Source organism: Ammospiza nelsoni, chromosome 17, assembly GCF_027579445.1.
Source record: "Ammospiza nelsoni isolate bAmmNel1 chromosome 17, bAmmNel1.pri, whole genome shotgun sequence".
Classification (NCBI taxonomy): Eukaryota; Metazoa; Chordata; class Aves; order Passeriformes; family Passerellidae; genus Ammospiza; species Ammospiza nelsoni.
In genome coordinates this window covers 15,624,421-15,645,790 of record NC_080649.1, presented here as the reverse complement: position 1 = coordinate 15,645,790, position 21,370 = coordinate 15,624,421, and the positions used below count along the sequence as shown (strand labels likewise).

Genomic DNA, 21,370 nt, shown 5'->3' with positions numbered 1-21,370 from the left:
GCGAAGCCCCCATGGACACATCAAACTGAGCTCAAGCACAGAGGGAGATCTGCTCCCTGAGAGGGCAGCACAGCCCCCGCCGGCGCTGGAGCCTCTCGCTTGTGGCTCAAGTCAAGGCAGATCCATTACAAACAAACCTGTGGGAGGGAGAGGCAAAGAAAGAATCCCTCGAGGAATCTGCAAGGCACTGGAGGAGCTAAAAATAACCACCACCAACAAATCAATCTAGAAACAGAAAGCTAAAATCCCTAATAATAGAGGGTTGCCAGGTGGAGGAGGGAGGTGCCTGGCATCCTGTGCTCTGGCTCTGCCCACCAAGGATCCTGCAGAGAGTGGGGGCACAGGAATGTGGGACTGAGGGGGCATCGCTGCCTCTGCCTCCAGCACACACCAGCCCCCATACACAGAAGCATGGCATTGTTTCCCTGCTGTTTCCTACCTTTGGGGTTTCAGATTGTCTCTCAAGATGGGCCAGCTAACTCCAAGGAACCAAAGTGCTTCAGCCAAACTGCCCAATCCCTCCTCCACTCCATTCTAAGCTCCAGAAATGGAGCCAAATCTTGTGTTCTTTCCAGTTCTGGTCACCATCTTTCCCACATCCCTCTGGTGAGATCAGTCTGATCTTAGGATTCATCTCTGTATCTATCTGTGCTCGGGTCTGACATTTCCCCCCAACCCCAGACTCCTCCAAGGATGCATATCCCAATCCTCCAGGCCTTCTGCCCCTGAACATGTGCTGTCACAGACAGAAACCTCAGAGTGCAGGTCACCACCATCCCACAACTGGAAAGTAACAAAAACACTCTTGGAAAGTGGACAAAGGGCTCTGGATGGCAACTCAATTGCAATGTGAAATTCAAATGTGAATTTTAGGACTCCACAGGACCAGAAGAAAGGTCCTGGATGTGCTAAGTCAGCAGGGTGGAGGAGCCCTGGGTTTGTTCACCAGGCACACAAGAGAATTCCCAGCTTGCTGTAAGGTCCCAGCACGGGGGCAGAGAGCTGCTCCTGCCCTCCACATCCCCAAGGCCAGGAGGGAAGAATGCATCCCGGGGGGATTGGGAGAGCCCCCCATGCTCGTGCCATCCCCAGTCCCAGGCTGCCATCTGCACACCACGGCATGCCCAGAGCCGAGCAGAGCTGTGCCACGGGGGCTGCACCCATCCTTGTGCCCACCTCAGCCCTGGCACAGCCCCCTGGATCAGAAGGGCAGAACTGGAGGGACACGAGGCAAGGACAGGCCACCCGGGAGCAGGGACAGGAGGAAATTCGATGTGCTGCCCATGCCTCCCCCGGCAGGGCTCAGCTCGGGTAACGAGCGCTGCAGGAAAGGGGACGCTGCTCTCCTGACACCATACACGCTGCTAATCCCACGGCTTTATCTGTCACTTTATCTGTCACTTTATCTGTCACTTTATCTGTCACTTCCGCGCCGGCTGCGGGACCCAGCCCCATCCTGCCCGGCTCCCTGCCTGCCTCCCCATCCCCGCTCCTCGCTCCCTCCTTTGCCTTAGAAACTCCAGCAGGGGAAAAGGGTGTTGACAGGGTGTTTGTTAAATCCGACGAGCTGGGAATGAGTGGGAGACTCCCCAGGCAGTGCTCCCAGCTCTCCTGCCACAGAGTCCTTCTCTGGGCTGGGAGGGAACGGGACAGGCGCGGGGCTGGGGACTCACCCGAGGGGTCGATGCTGACACAGTGCACCCCTGCGAGGGGGTAATAGGTTTAGCACTGGGCAAGGAACTGTGGAAGCACAGGAGCAAAATTCCCAGTGGCCACCAGCCCCTCCTGGGTGCTCCCCTGCCCTGCTGCTCCCTGCAGGGACCCCCACATCCCTCACATCCCTCACATCCCCCATATCCCCCATACCCCTCATATCCCCCACATCCCTCATATCCCCCACATCCCCCACATCCCTCACATCCCCAGCCTCCAGGGACCAGCAGCTGGCCCTGACATCCCCATCCACACCTCCTCTCTGGCTGTGAAGCAAGGGCCCTGGACATGCCTGGAGGGATCTGCCCAGGGACACAGACCCCAGCCCGGGGTCCCCATGGCAGTGCCACCCAGGCCAGGGCCAGCTCCTGCCCGGGAGCCCCAGAGCAGATAACCTGCTCTGTGCAAGTGTGGGGCACGCAGCTCGGCAATAGCCCAGCTCTCCAGCTCAGGAATGTCCAAATAAATACAGAAATACATAAAAAGGCCATAAATAAGGTTGCCTGAGATGACTGTTTGTCTCCCCCTGGCCAGGACCCCTGCTCCCCCGCTGCTGTTTGCCTTGGCAGATGACAGCTGGGTAATTTGTTTCCATTGCAATGAAGTCCCAATTAACTGGAATAAACTTTTTACACTAAGTGTGTTTGTTTAACAAACTGGCTCTTTCAGAGCCTCACCGAGACCTGATTGATGCATTTGAGGGGAGTGGAAACACGCTGGGTGCTTGGACATTAAAGCTGCAGTGTCTGAGCAGGCTGGGGCTGAAAGGGCTCTCTCTGTGTCTGGGAAATCAAAACTGACACCTCTGATGTCTGGACTGGGACAGGGATTTCAGCGTGGCCTTTGTGTACAAATATTGGCAGTTTCTCATTTGCTGGGGCTGACAGCCCCTCCCGTGTCATTGCTGGGCATTGCTCCACTCTGCTGGGACAAGGTGGGATCCAGCACTGCTGGGATGCACGTGGTCCCTCCTGGGGACAGCACTGGGGGCTCCAGCCAGCCATCAAAACCCCAAAGAAAGGTGAGATTGACTCCACAGAGCACTCTCAATGAAGCAGAGCCAATGTGTGCAGAAGCAGCCACGCTCCTCCTCCCAGCCCTCTGAGATCAGCCCCATGGCTCATGGAGCCATCGATTCACAGCAGCAAGGCCAAGATGGTGAGAGACCAGTCTGAGATGGCTGGAAACTGGTTGGGAGTCTGAATCTGCTTTCTGCTTCACACCAGAGTTTTCAGCAACACCCTCCAGCCTAGGGGAGGCGAGAGAACAGAGAAACGTGATAAAAGCCCAGAAGCAGAGCCCTCAGAACCATTCAGGGATGGAAATGGCAAAGCCAAGTGGACAAACTGCACAACAGGGGTCTGGCACAACTGGAGGCCAAGGCAGGCAGTGAAGATGCTGCCTGGACACATCTGGAGGCTGCTGTGCCTCCTTTGGGAGCATCGCTGCTGGGAGCACCCTCAGGACAGCAAACCCAGCCCCACATCTGCCAGGAGGTGGCCTGGGATGGAGAGGGACAAAAGAGGAACACCGTGGGGAAGAGATGACCCAGCCACCCCTGGCAGTGGTGCCAAAGGCAGGCACCAAGCACCGCTGCTGGCTCTGGTGGGATGTCCCAGGAGGAGGCAAAGCCATGGCACAGCTCCATGGCAGAGCCCAGCCAGGAGCAGCCCCACGCTGGAGCTGTGTTCCAGCTGCCTGCTGAGACACTGCATGAATAATAAGCACTTGTGGAAAACAAAGCACTTCTGACATCCGAGGGGACAATGAGAGCAGCTGAGCTTTCTCTCCCTGGGTGCTTTTTCCTTCCTACCTCAAACTGCAAAGGAAAACCTCCAACAGACCCTGCTTGAGAACTGTCAGCTCCAGAGGTGTTCTGGAAGCATTCGCTGGGAAGGTTTTTCTATTTCAAATCTAAAAATGAGAATTTGCAGGTCCCAGAGCTCCTTTCTTCTGCAAGCAACACACACATTTCCATTTGCTGTGGGGCAAGGTGGTCTGGGGGTTGAGCTGATCTCCCACAATCCATCAGGAAAATGCTCCAAAGTTTGCCTGAAGTCAGCCTGCCAGGGCTGTCCACAGCTTGATTCAGTCAAGTCTTTAATTTAGGAGTAAATACAATTATTCATTGCTCCATGCCTTGGCACAGGGTGCCCAGAGCAGCTGTGGCTGCCCCTGGATCCCTGGCAGTGCCCAAGGCCAGGCTGGACAGGGCTGGGAGCAGCCTGGGACAGTGGAAGGTGTCCCTGCCATGCCAGGGCTGGAACAAGATGAGCTTTAAGGTCCCTTCCAACCCAAACCATCCTGGGATTCCATGATTCTTCAGTGACTCTTATCAGCTCATCCTACATTCAGGATGTGCTGAAGCCACCAGAGGCAGCACTGATGGCAGAGCTCTGTGCTCTGCCCAGGCTCCCTGTGCAGTCCATGGGGAGGTAAGAATTCATTTCCCATAAATTAGATGGAATGTTGGTCATGATGCCATTTCACATGATGTCCCTCCCAAGCCTGAAGAGACAAATAACCACCCTCACCCTTATCCCTTCCCACTGCACAGCCACCACACCACCCTGAATGCTGTGTCTGCCAATGCCAGAAAGCTGCAGGGAAGCTGAAATCCTTGGATACCCCTCCATGCTCTGTCAGGATGCAGTACAGACAGAGCCTTCCCTCCTGTCACACCCTCAGTGACACTTTCCCTGAGCAGATCAGCACTGTTCCCATGCCCCTGCAGGCTGCCCAGCACAGCACAGCCCTGCCTGATGATCCCTCCCAGGGGAAGAGCTCCAGGATCTGGCTGATTGCTCACACAGCCTGAGACTGCCCCTGTATCCCTGGGAGTGCTCCAAGAATGGGGTTTGGAGCAGCCTGGGACAGTGGAAGGTGTCCCTGACATGGCAAAGGGGTAGAACTAGATGATCCTTAAGGTCCCTTCCAGCACAAACCTTTGTGTGATACCCCAGTGCCACAGCCCAGCTGTCAGTGTGGCCCTGCATGGAGGGAAAACACCACAATGGTATTTGAATAAAAACCCAGATTAATCTGAGGCTGCTCCAAGCAACTGTACCAGAGCCCTGCTCGTGCTGTGCTGAGAGACAAAGCTCTGAGGTGATGTGAGGCAGCAAGGTGGAGAAGGGAGAATGAGGAAAGGGCAATTTTCCCTCACGAGCAGAAACTCAACACCCTGGAGCTGCTGAAGGTGATGGCAGAGCCTGCGTGGGAGGGTGCCAGGGAGTGCAGGGGAGGGCACTGCACACTTACACTGCACACCATTGTATGCTGTTCTTTGGAATTACAGATCTTTTAGCAGTTGGTGCTTGAATAAACTCATATTTACCTTCTCACCAAGGACTGGGGCGAGGCACAGCACATCATACCTAAGCCAGCTGCAGGGGCTCAGCCTTAAAGGCATGATCCCAATGGATAAGGAATAATGTGTTAGCACACTGGGAGACTCCCAGAGCCAGCAGCAAAATCATGGAATCATGGGGAGGGTTTGGGTTCCATCTATCTCCAACCTCCTGCCATGGAGTGCAGAATAGAGTGGTCAATACAAATGAAATATTACAATATATAGGAAAACTATTAGGGAAACTAAAGAAAGGGAAAATGTGTGGCTGGACATGGAAAATCTGCTATTGAGGGCCAAACAAAGGCTAGCAGTAGGTCTGGTTTTAAGGATCACTGGGGCTACTTTAAAGCAGAGTCTGTAGGACTGCTCAAATGATGCAGCAAAGGAAAGCATCGTCCATATTTATTCCGTGTTTGGAAAAAAAATGTGAGTAAACTAATTCCTAGGAGAGATGAAGCTCTCCTGAATCATTAGCATCCATGTGTCTCAAATCTGGCCAAATGGCACCAAGCAGCCAGCACAGCCAACACATACCCAAAAGCTGGGGAGAGGTTTCTGGGCAGTGCTGCTTGTTTTGAGCCAAGTTCAGGTTACCACATCCAGATGGAAATGGCTCCTTCCCCCCAACATTCCCACCTGGCAGTAAGGGTGACCTAGTTACCAACCAACCAGCCAGCCTGATACAGGACCCAGAAGGCAGGGCTCATCTGGAATTAAATTAAGAAATAATTAAAGGATGTAAGTTCTAATTAAAGTCAGTCGGTGTGTCTTGGTGGAAGAGATCGTGTCCAATGAGCCTGATGTCACTCTGTAATGAACCCTGGCTGCACAGGCAGAGCTCTCAGTGCTCCCTGACACCCTCAGCTCAGAAGATGGGGCTGTGCTGCCCTAATCAAGCACTTTAAATAGATTTAGAGGCAGCTGACAGGTCTCACACACGAGGTGTCAATGGGGAATCGTTAGCCAGGCTCCACAGGGAACACACCAGCCGATATTTCCATTGATGATCACATGGAAATACAAAATCCTCACTCAAAAAATTAGCGGGTGACAGGAAGATTGATGGAATGGTAAATATTGATGAGGAGAGAGGGAAATGCCTGGTAATGCTGAGCCCATTCAAACCCTGTACATGATAATGCAGCCCAGCCTGGGCTAACACAGCTCAGAGAGGGATTTCAGGCTGTATTTCTGAACAGGGACTGGACCCCAGACAAGAGGGAGCCCCCAGAAAGGGTCAGGGGTCACCACGGGTGAGCAGCCCAGCACAAGGCTCTAATGTGATGCTGTAGTGAAAAAAGCTGATGCAGTTCTTAGGGGAGAGCAGGAGAGCTGCACATACTGCACTGCTGGGACTGCCACTGCCACTGCTGCAATTAAGGTGTCCGTGTTGAAAGGGGACATTAAAACAGCAGAGCCTGGAGGGATGAGTCACAAAATTGATCTGGTGGCTGGAGAAAACACCATGCTGTAAAAGATTTGAGCTATATTGAGTTTATTGATAAAAATCTGCCACCCATCAAAAACAGAGTGGTGCCAACTGCTGTTATCAGTGAGAGGTGGCAGGAGGCAGGGACTGGGAAACAGAGCCCAGCAAATTCTAGTGAGTTTTGGGTCAGGATTAAATACATCTCAGGGGTGCTCAGAGAATTAGGTAACTCTCAGAAGGCAACCAAAACCTCTGCAGGAGCTCGTGGGCAATTCATACCCCTGCAGCACATGGGAGGCCAAAGGAGTGATCCAATAGACCTAAATCCCACCCAAAAGAACTCCAGCAGACAACTGGAGCTCCAGGGCTGGCTCCTGCCATGCACAGGATGAAGGCTCAGGAGACTTTAAACTGTTCAGTGATTTTAAACTGACAGAAAGCAGGTTTGGAGTAAATGCTATGGAGGAATCGACCCATGTGAGGGTGGGCACAGGGTGCCCAGAGCAGCTGGGGCTGCCCCTGGATCCCTGGCAGTGCCCAAGGCCAGGCTGGACAGGGCTGGGAGCAGCCTGGGACAGTGGGAGGTGTCCTTGCCCATGGCAGGGGTGGGACTGGATGAGTTTTCAAGTTCCTTCCAACCCAAACCACTCTGGGACCCTATGAGACAGTCCTGGCCTTGGAGCCATGGGGAGCTGGGGGGGCACTGAGCTCCTCAAAGCAGAAATTCTGAGCTGCAAGTCCAGGTACCTTTGAGGAGTCCCCATCAAGTCCTGTGCCAGAAGCAAAGCACGAGGGAAAGGATCCCTGTGTCCTGGAGAAAGCCCAGCAGGGAGTGCTGGCAGCAGCTCAGGGAACTCCTCTCCCCACTTGTGCCTTCTGCACCCGGCTGTCCTTGGGACCGACGGCTGCTGTGGGTGGCAGCAGCACCTCCCATGGCTGAAGCATCTCTGGCTTGACTCACTGCAGCAAACAGTTTGCTCTCTTGCTTAGGGGAGAAAGCAGGCTTGGTTATTTGTTAAAAATGCCCATCTTCCTACGCTCAGTTCCCTTCCCATGATTAATGCCAGGCGCTGCAGTCGTGGCAGGGCTCCTGTGCCAGCCTGAGTGCTGAGCTGGCAGCACCAGGGGGAAGGCAGCCCCGGGCTCAGGGCAGGCAGTGCCATCCTCATGTCCCCACCAGTGCCATCCTCATGTCCCCACCAGCGGCCCAGGGAGCCCCAGTGCCCCCTGTGCTCCCTCCTCCTGGAAAAAGCAGCAAGGACAGAGACCCCATGGTGAGCAAGGAGCCTTGTGCTGCCCAGAGGCTCTGCAGGGGGACAAGGGCTGAGCCCCAGTCCCTGCTGGCATTTCATGGGACAGAATCCCCTCAGGGAAGTGCACAGGGCAGGGGAACACACACCCTTCAGCTGGGACAACAGCAAGCATGACAGAAAGACTGTGAGTCCTTTTGTGGCAGTGCTGGAGACAGGGAATCAGGCCCAGGCAGGTTTTTAATTGGAATGGAATTGAAATTACAGGGGGGACAAAATTCAACCCTGCTTTGGTGTAAAGAAAGGGGCTGGGGGATCAGGGAAAAAAGCCCTGCAAGTTTCTATGACAACTGCCACACTAAGAGCCTACACTGCAACCTCACTTAACACATTAAAAGCTGCAGAGAAACAATGAAAGCCTAAACTTTCTTTTATACCAGGTGCAGGAGGGCCATTCCCAGGGGAGAGCAGGCACAGGGCCTGGGCTTGGTCCAGTGCTCCCATGGCCTGTGCATCCAGTGCAGGCTGGAATGAGTTCAGCCAGCCCCAGAAACCCCTCCTGCTGTCCCCTGGGCTCCAGGGACCACTAAAACCAAATCTTGTCCAAACCTTTCTTGGGCAAACATATTGAATTCTGGTTATCAAGGGTCCTGATGCCATCCAGGGTATCTGTATCCTGAAAAACCATGGATCCAGAGTAGTTTGGGTTGGAAGGGACCTTAAAGCTCATCTCATTCCAAGCCCCTGCCATGGCAGGGACACCTCCCACTGTCCCAGGCTGCTCCAAGCCCCATCCAGCCTGGCCTTGGGCACTGCCAGGGATCCAGGGGCAGCCACAGCTGCTCTGGGCACCCTGTGCCAGGGCCTGCCCACCCTCACAGGGAAGAATTTCTCCCCAATACCGAATTCAAATCTCTTCTCTTTTACTTTAAAACCATTCCTCTTTGTCCTATCACTCTCTGTCCTTGTAAACAAGACACTCTCCCTCTCTTTGATAAGCTCCTTTAAGTTCTGGAAGACTGAAATGAGGTGCCACTGAAGCCTTTCCTTCTCCAGGTGAACACCCTCAGCTCTCCCAGCCTGGCTCCAGAGCAGAGAGCCCAGCCCTGGAAGCATCTTTGTGGGCCATTCTGTGTGCAGAGCATCCCTCCATGATCCTGCAGGCCCAGAGGGCACAGGAGCCCAGGGCAGGCACTCTCTCCCAAGAACCAACAAAAGGGAAATGAGAAAGGGCAGTGTTCACCCAGACCTCAGCAGAGGGGGGTTTGGGACAGTTTCTTGCATCACTGAGTATCCCCATGAGTATCCTTTATGGAGAGGTGGTCTTGGCATTGCTTCTGCTACCCCACAGCTCCCTGGTGTCACTGGCACCATCTCCCCACTTCCCATCAGTGTCTCCTCCCTCTGCTCAGCACCTGGAACCTGAGCTCCCAGCTGAACAGCTTCTCAGCCACCACAGAAGTCAAACACTGCCTATATGTGTGTGATTGTCATCATTCCTACAGCAATAATGTCTGAGGGAGGGAGGCACTGAGATGAGAACCTGGCTTAGGAACACATCATGCTCATTATTATGGTCCTTAATGCTTCCAAAATGTAAATACTGATTCCTAGAGCCTTTAAACCACCAACATTTTACGAGATAATGATTCAGCAAGGAAACACTTTCATCTAAGTGCTGGCATGGCAAGATTGGAGTCTGGGAGATGAAATGTTGTGCTGTAAGGGCCAGGTGACAAAGAATTAGCTGTGGAGACAGCTCTGTGTAATGACTTTGAGACAGCAAACAGGAGCTGCTGCTTTCTGGGAGGTGCTTTCAAAGGCTCCTCCCGTGTTTGCACTTCTGAGCCTGGAGGACAGAGGGTGGGGCAGCCTTTGATCCCAGCTGGAGCCAGAGCCACGAGGTGCTGCCCCAAAGGGCTGTGGGATGATCCTGTGGGACCCTGTTGTGAGATCCTGCTGTGGGATCCTGCTGTGGGATGATCCTGTGGGATCCTGCTGTGAGATCCTGCTGTGGGATCCTGCTGTGGGATCCAGCTGTGAGATCCTGCTGTGGGATTCTGCTGTGGGATCCTGCTGTGGGATCCTGCTGTGAGATCCTGCTGTGGGACCCTGCTGTGGGACCCTGCTGTGAGATCCTGCTGTGGGACCCTGCTGTGGGATCCTGCTGTGGGATCCTGTAGGATCCTGTGGAATCCTGCTGTGGGATGATCCTGTGGGATCCTGTGGGATCCTGTGGCATTCTGTGGGATCCTGTGGGATCCTGCTGGTGCAGGGCACACTCTGAGCCAGCCGGTCTCTTCTGCAGGGCCACCACAGCAGGGGACAGGTGTTCAGGATCCAGGGAGAGCATTTTGTCACTGCAGCTGTGTCTCTGACACCTCAGAGTGCCTGGCACACAGTCCCTGACAGCTCAGCATGGGGGGAATGAGGGCAGCTCCCAGGGACACTTTATTAAGCTCAGGTATTTCAGTCTGCATTTGCTGGGGGGTTCATGAGTGTCAGTACCACCAATATCTCTTTCTGCTTTAAAGAAAATGAGTTCCTGACACTGAAGAGCAAATACGTGCCAGGGGCAATTAGCAAACACACCAAACAACTTCAGTTCCTGTCAAGGGACTGCCACCCAGCCCTGCCAGGAGAGTTATTACCTCCTGTCCCAGGAAAGCCTATTCCTGTCCCTGAGCATGGTGTCCTTGCCCCTGGGTCCTCAGCCAGTGGCTCCTCGCTGCCTTGACAGAGAAGTCAGAGCCCTGTGTTAGAAATCTGGAAGGAGCTCTGGAAGCCTGGGTATTCTGACAGCATTACAGCTGTATCAGCACCTTCCAAAAGTGGGGTGGCAAAGGAGTGAGCAGCTCAGGGGCTGGGCTGATGCCACCCCATCCCTACAAACTCTGGTCAGATCCCAGGCAGAGCAGAGTTGCAGCCAGGCCCTGCCATGGGCCCAAACTGCATCAGATGAGAGCTGTTAGGTCAGGATAAACCATTCTGACATCTGAACACAGTGTTTTGGAAGCACAGGACGGCACATGTACCTGTTCATGTGGGATGGCAGGAGCAGTCAGTGCAGGTGAGGATACTGTGCACATGCTGACTGAAGCTGCACTTGTGGCCATTCCCAACATGCCAGGTTCCTCTCTCAGGTATTCCAGCTACAGGAGCTCTTTATGTGCCACTGCTGGTCCTTCCTTGGCTGGTCTCTACCCCTTTCAGTTCTCAGCTGATGTAACTTTTCTTAAGATTAATGCTTCATCATTCTAGGCTCAGGCTGCATCCCTCCATTTCCCACAGCAGAGGGAACATCACCTCCCAGACCAGAGACCAGGAGAGCCAGCTCCTGCCATGGGCCAGCTCTTCCAGGAACATCCATGGCACCACCACTGAACCTTTGCAAGCAGAGGGGCGTCCCCCAGAGCAGGCAGCAGCTCCATTCTGGGCACCTCTGACTACCTACAGCTGAGGTCCACCTGCACTGCAGCTCCCTGTGTGCTTTCACTGCATCCTGGGGAGATCTGAACCTCATGGGTGGACTGGGAGGAGGGGAAGGGCCATCAGAGGCTGATGGGTGAGGATGGACACATCTCCATGCCCTTGATCAGCACTGGGATGGTCCAGGAGCTCAGGAACACCCTGCCTGAGACAGGAACTGGGAGGGGAGGACACATTTCCATTTCTGAAGGGAAGAGGTAACAAAGGAAGGAAAGGAGTCACTCCAGGAGACACAAGGCAATTCAGCAGATGGAATATCTGATGTCCATTGAGGAAGAGGGCACCTGATTAGAGAGAGTGAACATGGCAGGAATGGAGCAGGAGCCACTCCCAGGACAAGCAGTGACAAACTCACTGCTGAGATTTCTGGCATGTGTGTCTCCTTTTTCTGCTTTCAGGACCAGCACTGCTGTGGGAGAGCCCCAAAGCTGACACATGAGCAGGAGGGCTCTGACCCTGCTCCCACAGGGCTTTGGGGGCAGGTGAGCCAATGCCTCAGAGCTGGCAAAGGAAAAGCAGAAGCACAGTGAAGTTTGCTGTGGCACATGGGAGCTGCAGGACAGCTGCACACTGCCAGGCTTCTCTCACTGCACAGATGTGTCCAGGAGCTCCCACAGCTGGGCTCAGCTCCTGCCAGGCTCTGGCTGCTGGCCCAGGGCTCAGGAGCTGTGATCTGGGCTCTGGAGCTGCTGCACAGGAGCTGAGCTGTCTCAAGTCCCCAGCAGGGCCACCCAAGCTCTGGCATTTTCTAGCAACCCTTCTCAGATGAGAGAGATGAGCTCCAGCCCTGGAGAAACTGAAGGGCTCCAAAGAGCACCTGGTCCAGCCTTGCAGATGGGTTCAGCAGGCACAGTGTGGCATCAGCTGGGGGATCAAAAAGCCAGATGGGATGGGGGCAGTGGTACCAGGCCACAGCACAGCCACAAACTCACCCATCACAACCCCAAAACAGCCACTGAGGAGTGTAAATGGGCATTAACCAAAGTCACAGTGTTATGACCAGGCATGTCACAGCTGCTGGGCCAAACCATGGAGGTCCCATGGCCTCGTGGCACAAAGAAACAAATTCCCACAAAACATCCTGGATTTACAACAGCACCAGCAACCCCACTCTGACCCAGCAGCTCCACACCTGCAGTGAGATGGGAAGGCCATGTTCTCCCATTCAAGGTAGAGAAAGATTCCTCATTTCTCAGAGGAGCTTAGTTATAATTGCAGCACCACAAATTGTTGTACCAACCACCAAAACCACAGAAAACTATAGGAAATCTGAACAGTAAGAGCTCTTTAAAGATTTCCTCCAAATCTCCTACTTCAAGCCTCTCCAAAGCTTCAGCTGGAACTGAGACATGGGAGATGCTTCAATCTGGTCTAAACCTGCTTGCCAGACTCCTCACAAACACAGCTTACACTCAGGAGCACCAAAATCTTGGACAGCTGTTGGGAGAGGTCACACAAACACAACCATGAGCTCTTTGCCAAATGTGTGTTCATGTTGTTGTGGCATCCACAATGACTCCATAATCTCCTGTGATATTCCTCTGATCTCCCAGAAAGCCATGCAGGATTAAACAGATATTCTGTGTTTCCAGAAGTCTTCATCTGCCTGAGGTCTTGGACAGCTGATGAGCTGCACTGCCTTGGGGTGAACAGGCAGAGAAACTCCCTCAAATCAGATTCTCAGTACAGACCTAGAAACCAGCACTGAGTTTTAAAAACTCTTGGTGGCATAAAGAGGAATCAGCAGACAACTGAAGAGCATGCACAGAGCCCACAGCTGCTCTCCCAGGACAGACAGGGAGCAGGCAGCTCTGTACAACATTCCCTGACACAGGCTGGCACCCCTGGACCTGCTCCCCCTGAGGTCAAGCCTGGCTCAGACTGAGGATGCTGCTTGCACTGCTGGGATGCTCAGGAAAGCAGCAAAGAGTGAGCAAGAGCAGGACAGTGAGCTTTGGAGGAGAAATCCTCAACCCAGTTCCTTCTGAATTGTCCAAAGCCCTGCTCCCCAGACAATCCTTCCCATCAGAGCACTGACCCACAGCTTCAATTCCACCTTTGTTTTTTGGTTTGGTTTTTTTTCAGAAGAAAGGTGATAACCTGCAGACCTTCACTGCCCCAAGCAAAGCAGGAGCAACACAAGGTCCCACAGGTGATGTGCTCAGCAGCACAGCACGTAATGCAGTGCCAGGGCAGAGCCCAGCCTCTCAGCAGGGCTTTTAACAGAGTTTGCCATTATCCAAATGATGGGAACAAACCTGTCCATCCAGCAAGCACAAGCCTGCAAAGTGCCATGCTCCGGTGAGGTTCTGTTACCTAATCCAGCCAACTGCCTGTGTTGGTGGAGTGGTTTGCAGTAACCTTCTCATGTCCATGGCTCTAAAGCCCCCTTGGGCTCCTGTCCCCCTGCAGCTCACAGAGCTGCACCAAGCACAGCGGGTGAGACAAAGGCACCAGCAGCTGTGGGGATGCACTGGGAGATCTGTGACACACAGCAAAACCCTTCCATCCTCCAAGACAGCTCAGCTGTGCAAACCAGGAGCAGAGGGAGCCCGAGGTGGGAAAGGTCACCAGTGCACCCCCCTCTCCTGGCTCTGTCCCCAGGCTCAGTCAAGCTGTCATGGCTCCTTCTGACCTGATGGAAGGATTTGCATATGCCCTGAAGCCAGCATGACTGACAGCCCTTCCACTGTTATCCTCACTTGTGTAATTGCAGCAGCTATTCTTGTACACTGAAATGTCTAATCTTAGCAAGCCATGAAGCTGCCGGGTAATGTGGACCAGCCGGGAATTTCCATGCAATTACTCACCACTGCTACTGGCACTTACTTTGGCTGGTAAAAGTCCTTCTTGTCTGCCGACCCCAGGCTCTGCAAGACACAAAAGACAGATGTGTTTATTTTTTTACCCTTTGCCAAGTGAGTGTCACTGATGAGGATGTGTGGGGAAGCACTGAAAGGCACATGTCTGTTGGTTTCCTGCCCAGTGGGTCTCAGTGTACTGGCTGGACAGGACAGCTTGGCCCTGCAGCCTTAGGCAGTACCCACAGCATCAAAGATGTAAAAATAGAGACTTAAACTAGAGGTGAGAGGATGCATTAGATCTGAACTCAATGTACTCTGGCATGTCTGTGTGTCCTGCATAAAAGTGGCACCTGGTGTCAGAAGGGACTCAAGGCCTGTCAAGTCCCCCCAGCTGGAAAGAGGACAAAGTGCAGGGTTTGGTGGAGGGGCTGAGCCACCACCACTGCAAAGCCCCTCTGGCAGGTCAGGGGCTGAGCCCCAGGCCCACAGTATCTGCCAGGACCAGGACAACCAAATTCTGCTGCCAGGAAAACCACACCAGGCCTCAAGCACATGCAAAATAGGAAACAGAGAGAGTCCTGATGCTCGCTCAGGTTCCTGTCCCTCCAACTCCACCCCAGCATGATGGAGTAGAAGTCTGAGAGCACCACAGATGAGCTGTGCCATGGTCCCTGTGAGACCCCAGTGAGGCCAAGCCCCCCCATGGGGCCCCTGGGGGTGCTGGGCACAGCACAGACCCCAGCTGGGGAGCGTGGCCTGGTGGGTGCTGGCACACACACAGAGCAGGTGTGCAGCTCCTTGTGCTGTGAGGATGGGGACGTGTACCCCACACACACCCCACTCTGTCCCCCATCACACCCTGTCCAGAGGCACCCACAGCAGGGCCTGGCCCTGCCCCGAGGCCCCAGAGCATGGCAGGAGCTCCCAGAGCGCAGCATGGCACCTGCTGCTCCGAGGGTGTGCAGGGCAGGCTGTGCCCAGCACAGGGAGATGCCCATGGCAGGCGGCACCGGGACAGACAGACACAGAGCCACCAGACCTGGCTGTCACCAAAGCTCTTGCACCGCCACAGCCCTCTCCTCCTCCTCCTCCTGCTCCTCGGGCTGATCCTTGTCTGTGCACCCTGCGGGGTGGAGGGCAGGGGGCAGCAGTGCAGGGTGGCCCCGTTCCTGTCCCTGTCCCCGCGTGTCGGTGCCTCTCGCAGGAGCCGCCGGGGCTCGGGGCTGCTGCTGGAGTTTTGCTCTGTGGTTGCCAGGCAATGGCGAGCTCCAGCTCCAAACAGCGGGAGCAGCGGGGCCGAATGCTAATCAGGCCCGCAAGAGCGATCCCAAAGCTTCCCCTTGCCAGCCAAAGCCACAGAGAGCTCCCACCAAAGCCAGCAGGGAGAGGAGGACCCCAGCTTTTAAACAGGCAGGGACCCACTGCCACCAAAACATAACCAAAAGGGAGCTCTGGCCACGCCAGCAAGATGGGGATGTGGTTCTTGGTGGGTGACCCTCTCCATGGCACAGTGATGTTGTTGGGTGGTCACTGGTGCAGTGGGGAGCTGCAGCCACCCCCGGGGCACACAGGGTACAACAGTCTGTGTGTGTGACATCCTGGTGCTCAGCCCAGGACACAGGGTCTGTGTGTGACATCCTGGTGCTCAGCCCAGGGCACACAGAGGCCTGAGGGCAGAGCTGGGAGCACACGAGGAGCAGCTTCCATTTGGGGTGAGAAGCTCGTTGGGAACAGCTGGAGCTGTGCCAGGGGAGGTTTGGGTTGGATATCAGGAAAAGCTCTTCCCCCAGAGGGTGCTGGCACTGCCCAGGCTCCCCAGGGAATGGGCACAGCCCCGAGGCTGCCAGAGCCCCAGGAGTGTTCAGACAATGATCTCAGGGGTGTACAGGGTGGGATTGTTGGGGTGTCTGTGCAGGGCCAGCAGCTGGACTGGATGATCCTTGTGGGCCCCTTCCACCTCAGGAGATTTTCTGGTCCTGTGTTTCTAAGATGTCACCTGCCGTGGGGCTGACTGTCAACATGCAAGAGCTCTGAGCAGCCCCACTGGGTGGACTGGGGACAGCCCTGGCTGTCCCTGCTGCTCCTCTGACCCCACAGCAGCACGGAGCTGCAGCAAAGCCCACAAATCAATGGCCAGACACCAAACTGGGCTGATCCAACACTGGCACAACCTGCCCAGATAGGTGGTGGATTCTCCGTCCTTGGAGACATCCAACACCCACTGGACATGGTCCTGGGTGTCCAGGATAATCCAGGGTAGGTGATCTGCACTGAGCAGGAGGTTGGGCTGAGAGATCTCCAGGAGATCCCCAGATCTCCCAAACCACTCTGTGCATTCCTGAGGTAGCAGAGAAATGAGCAGAGCAGTAACTGCTGAGGGTGAGTGATGGCACCTGAGCTGTCCTGCAAGCCCAGAGCACACCCAGGAACAGCTCCACCCCTTCCAGCACAGCATTCCCATATGATATTTCCTTACTTCCTTAAACTTGCACCCAAAACCCAAAGTGTCAGGGGAGTATGGATTGGTTTCAATGAAGTTCATGAGTCACAACAAATTCAGTTCCTTCTGCTCTCTGTGCTAGTGGGGATCACAGAGAACTGCTGATACTTAAGGAGAAATCACCCACAAACAGTGTTCTCAATGCCATTGAAACAACATCTGGATAACCTGCAGCCCACATAGCCAGACCCTCCACCCAGCCACAGTGGAGATGTCCACGGAAAAAGCTCCCATCAATGCCATAGCCAGTGGAAAACAAAGATTTTAGATATCTGAGATAAAACAATGAGGAACTATGCAGAGAGATTAAAGAACCCCACCAATAAACTGGGCAGTGGTTACAGCAATGATGAGCCAAAATTACTAATTTTAATGCTCATGAAGAAAATAGCAAATAAGGAGGAAAAGCAGAATTTCAGCAACACGTCCAAGGAATTGGGCCCCGAGGAAGACCAGGAGCTCTGACTCAGCTGGTGGCTGTACCACCACCCCAAAGTCTGCCCTCCAGCCATTTCTTCCCACTTTGTGTCTCAGTTTTCCCATATTGCTCAGGCACAGCCCTTTGCCTCCTCACCCTTTTTCCAGAAGAGAACAGGACCGTGCCCAATAGGCAGGTGGAGCTGCACAGGTCAATCCCACCATGCTGCATTTCTCTCTCCCAAGCAAGGTGGCCATGGATGCAGAGGGAAAGTGTCCAGGAAGGCACAAGAACCACCAGGGAATGGAGCAGAGCTTGCTGGAGCCTTTCCAAGGGCAGGGGCAGCACAACATCCTGGTAGGAACCAGAGCACTGAGAGAGCTCAGAGCCCTGCCTGGGAATATCCTCCTCATAGGGGGATTGGCTAATGAAGAGGTTCATGAGGGATCCCACAGGGAATGGGGGAGGCTGTGGGCAGGACTGCCATGGGCACTGCCTGCTGTGCTGTCACACACAAGGGACAGCAGCAGGGCTGGGACGGTGCCACCAGTGCCACCTCGGTCCCACCAGGTACCACAGCCTCTGCCACCCCCACAAGAGGGGGAGGTAAGGGAGAAGTGGCCAAGGGAAGCTGGGATGTAGGGAAGCAGGGTCAGGCAAAGGGAACACACATCCTGGACCTTAGGGAAAGTGTCCTGCCAACACCTCCAAGGAGGAGGGACAGAGCAGGTTTTACAGCACTCACCAAACAAACCAGTGTAGAGGGGACAGGTCCTGACCTTACTGGGAACTGGGACTGGCTTTTCTTTTCCTGCCTGTTCCTGAAGCCTGGGAACTGAAAGAGGCAGAGGAGCAGAAGGGGGCCTGGTGTTTTCCTGTGCCTTCTGGGAGGAAATATCAATTCCTCCTGGACTGAGAGGAATCTGCAGGCTTCTATGAATGCAAATAAAGAATAAAAGCTCAAATGCCAGCCTGTGTGCATGCTCTGCTCCTGGATGGTCTCCAGACTCCTGGAGCAGTGACTGCTTGTGGCTCCTGTGCATCCAGGCAGAGCTGAGGATGGCAGAGAGGTGCAACTACAGCGTGGCTCAGCTCCCAGAACAATCTGGGAGCCTCACAGCCCCCCAGACCCCTCCTGCTGCTGCTCAGGGTGCTGGGAGCCCCCAGCCATGCTGAGGCAGAGGGAGAGGAGCATCACCCAGCTCTGAGCCCTGTGAGCCCCACGCTGCAGCGTGAGTCACCCTCCACTGGGACCCACTGCTGCTCCTGCTTGCTCACTCCACTGATGACTCAAGCCTGAGGAAGCACACTTTAAGGCCCTTAATGAAATAATTTTTTATCAGCTTGTGTTTCTAAAACAAACACCTCAAGCAAGGCCTGCATCCATCTCCTCCCTTTTGTCTGAGGCACCGGGGTGAGGGACTGTGGGCATGGGCAGCACAGAGGCACCTGTGGGGCAGGGGCAGCCCTGCTGCCCTGGCACATGGCACTGGGCAGGGCAGCCCCCAAAACTTCCCAGAGCATGTGCTCCATCCCTCCAGTGGCCCAGCAGGGCCAGGAGAGGAAGGTGGGACACAAGGGTGCTGTCCCAGATGATGCTGCACATCCCTGGAAGTCTCCAAGGCCAGTTTGGATGGGGCTTGGAGAAACCAGGGATAGTGGAAGGTGCCCATGGCAAGGGGTGGGACAGGATGAGCTTTAAAGTCCTTTCTGACCCAAACCACTCCTTGATTCTATGAATCTGGGCCAACAGGAATGCTTGAATTTGCTTGTTCAATTTCACTTTTCAGGCACTAATTAAATAATTTTGTGAGTTCCACAGTGCAGGTAAGACAGCAGCCCAGATTCCCTAGGCCAGCTCATCTCCCCAGCCAGCCCTGCTGGTCCCCAGTCAGAATTAGCACAACATGCTGCAGACAGAAACGATGAGTGACTTAAAGGAGTGTGCTGAATTTCAAAATTCAGCCATGCTAGGAAGATTACAGACCTGGGGTTGGAAACAAGGATGTTCGTGGAGGGGCTAAGACAGAGGTATTGTTTTATTTATTTCTCTCTGCCAGCAGACATAAATCCTGTTGTACTTTTTCCTCCCATAAATGTTGCCAAGCATAATCTTGGCTCATCTTTTTTTCTAGGCAGCGTCCCTGGGAGAACAAAGTTATTAGCAAGGCTGAAGAAGCCTCATGCAATTATTTAGCAGCTATACCAAAATAATCCCCAAAGACCGGTGGCTGCTCACAGGTGGCAGCTTTCTCAGTCACTCCAATAAAATCTGGCTCAGTAACTCCCAGCGTAATCAATGCCCACACAAACAAACCAGGGGAGAACTGAGGGATGACTGATTTTTCCATGCTAGAAGAGGATCCTGCAAAGCAAGCTCACCAGCACTGCTGGCTGCAGGCTGTGCTGCCACCCTGCCACTGTCCCCTGCCAGGACCTCAGTGTCCCTGAGCTGCACCTGGAGCTGGGCTGGGCAGACCCCAGGGGGATTTGGGCACAGGCAGGAGGTGCTTGGCCCCAGCAGGGCAGGGGTTGGGGACCATGGCTGCACAGCCTGTCCCCCATCCCTCCTGGCTGTCACCTGGATCCTGGTGGTTCTGCTCCCAGCACAGCCATTCCCCAGGCTCTGTGTATCTGCAGCATGCTGCAGTTATGAGTAATCAGGAGGTGATGCCTGACTGTCGGAAGGGGAATAAAATTCAGAGCCTGGGATGTGAGTGGTTGTTTGGGAGGAGGAGGAGGAGGAGGAGGGAGATGGCAGCCCCCAGCCCAGCTCACAGCATCCCCCCAAGCCAGGGCTGGAGCAGGGCCAGGCTGGGTGCTCCAGGCAGCCCATGTCCCTCCAGCCCAATGGCAGGGGCTGGCTGGGGAGCCAGAGGGCTCTGGGAATGCTGCAAGGCTGCCTCCCTTCTGTGGGCTCCAGCACCCACCCCACCTGCCCCCAACACTGCACTGCTCAAACAGCCCCAGCACTGCCAGGGCCTCGAGCTAATACAGCCCCAGGCAGCCCCAAAGGGCCAGATGAACCCTCAAATCCTAAAACTTGAATTTCAGGCTGCATGAACCAGATTGCTGAGCTGAAAATCACAGAGGTGACTCTTGCCTCCAGTGCGGGTGCCAGCCTGGAGGGAGCTCCAGGCCACCAAGCTGGGGGCAGCCCAGATTCCCAAAGGCCATCCTGGATGGAGAGCAGATCCTGCTGTGTGCTGAAGTATGGGGCACAAGGAATGGAGAACTGGGGTGACCCAGCAACACAAATCTGGTGGCAGCAGAAGGGTCAGGTGGGGCAGGCAGTGCTGCCCAGATGAGAATGGCTGGCTCAAGGAAAGGAGGGAAGAGGACACAACCCTCTGGCAATCACAGAAGGGCCTTTGTCAGAGGGTGGGATTGTGGCAAGGCCAAAGCACCCGTGGGACCACGGGGAGGGGTGTGAGCCCTCAGCCCCAGCCTCTCACCATCGTGACCCTGCCTCTTCCTGCCTCCAATGCAGAGGATCTGAGGAGGGGGTGGCAATCCCCCCCAGACCCAGCCAGGGAGGATGCCAATGGCTCCAGCATGTTCATTCTTCCACAGCTCCCTCATCCCAGCTCAGAGCAGGAGTCTGACCCAGCTCCCACACTGGCCTGCAGACAGCCCTGAGCCCGTGCATGCACATGGGGCAGTGATGCACATCCAAGCTGGGCTTTGAGTCCAACAGAAAGCAAAAAACAAGCTGGAACCAGAGAAAATGGGGTTTGGACCACTGAGGGAGGAAGGAGGAGGGAATGTGGCTATGCACACACGGTGCACTGAGGCAATGCAGCGAACAGAAGCACGGCCCTGCAAAGCAGCAAACCCACACTGGGGAGCTGGGGAGCTCCTGGGGCCCTCCAGGCCCCTGCCCAAGACACCACAGAGCCAGTGGGGAACAGGGGCTGTTTCTGTATCCCCCTGCTGCCACAGCCTTGCTCAGACACCAACCCGAGCCCAGCCCCTCACAGTGCCAGGGTGTGTGAGCAGGTGAGCTCCACCCTGCTCCAGCTCAGCTCAGCTCAGGGACAGGGGCCATTCTGCCACCCCCTCACAGCTGGGACCCAGGAGGGGAGGCCTTGGTGTTTTTCTAGGGCCTGTAATAAAAACATGAACCTGGTTCTTTGGAAAATGGGGTGACCACCAAAGGGTGCTGGCACTGCCCAGGCTGCCCAGGGAATGGGCACAGCCCCGGGGCTGCCAGAGCTCCAGGAGAGCTTGGCCAGCGCTGCCAGGGATGGCCAGAGTGGGATTGCTGGGGTGTCTGTGCAGGGACAGGGGCTGGACTTGGGTCCAGCTCTTAGGTCCAACCTGGGTCCAGTCCCTGTGGGTCCATTCCAGGGTGTTCCATGATTCTGTGATCCCCACCCAGCCTCTCCCTGAGCCCCAGGATAGTGATGGGAAGG

General features: G+C 54.9%; 1 protein-coding gene across 1 annotated transcript in view; it reads right to left on the bottom strand.

Moving 5' to 3' along the window:
• LOC132080961 (ankyrin repeat and fibronectin type-III domain-containing protein 1-like) overlaps window positions 1–21,370 on the bottom strand; it is a 247,480-nt gene that overhangs the window by 62,422 nt on the left and 163,688 nt on the right. The window contains exon 5 of the mRNA XM_059484388.1: window positions 14,063–14,103. Within this exon, the coding sequence (XP_059340371.1) occupies window positions 14,063–14,103 (41 nt within the window). The remainder of the gene's footprint in view (window positions 1–14,062; window positions 14,104–21,370) is intronic.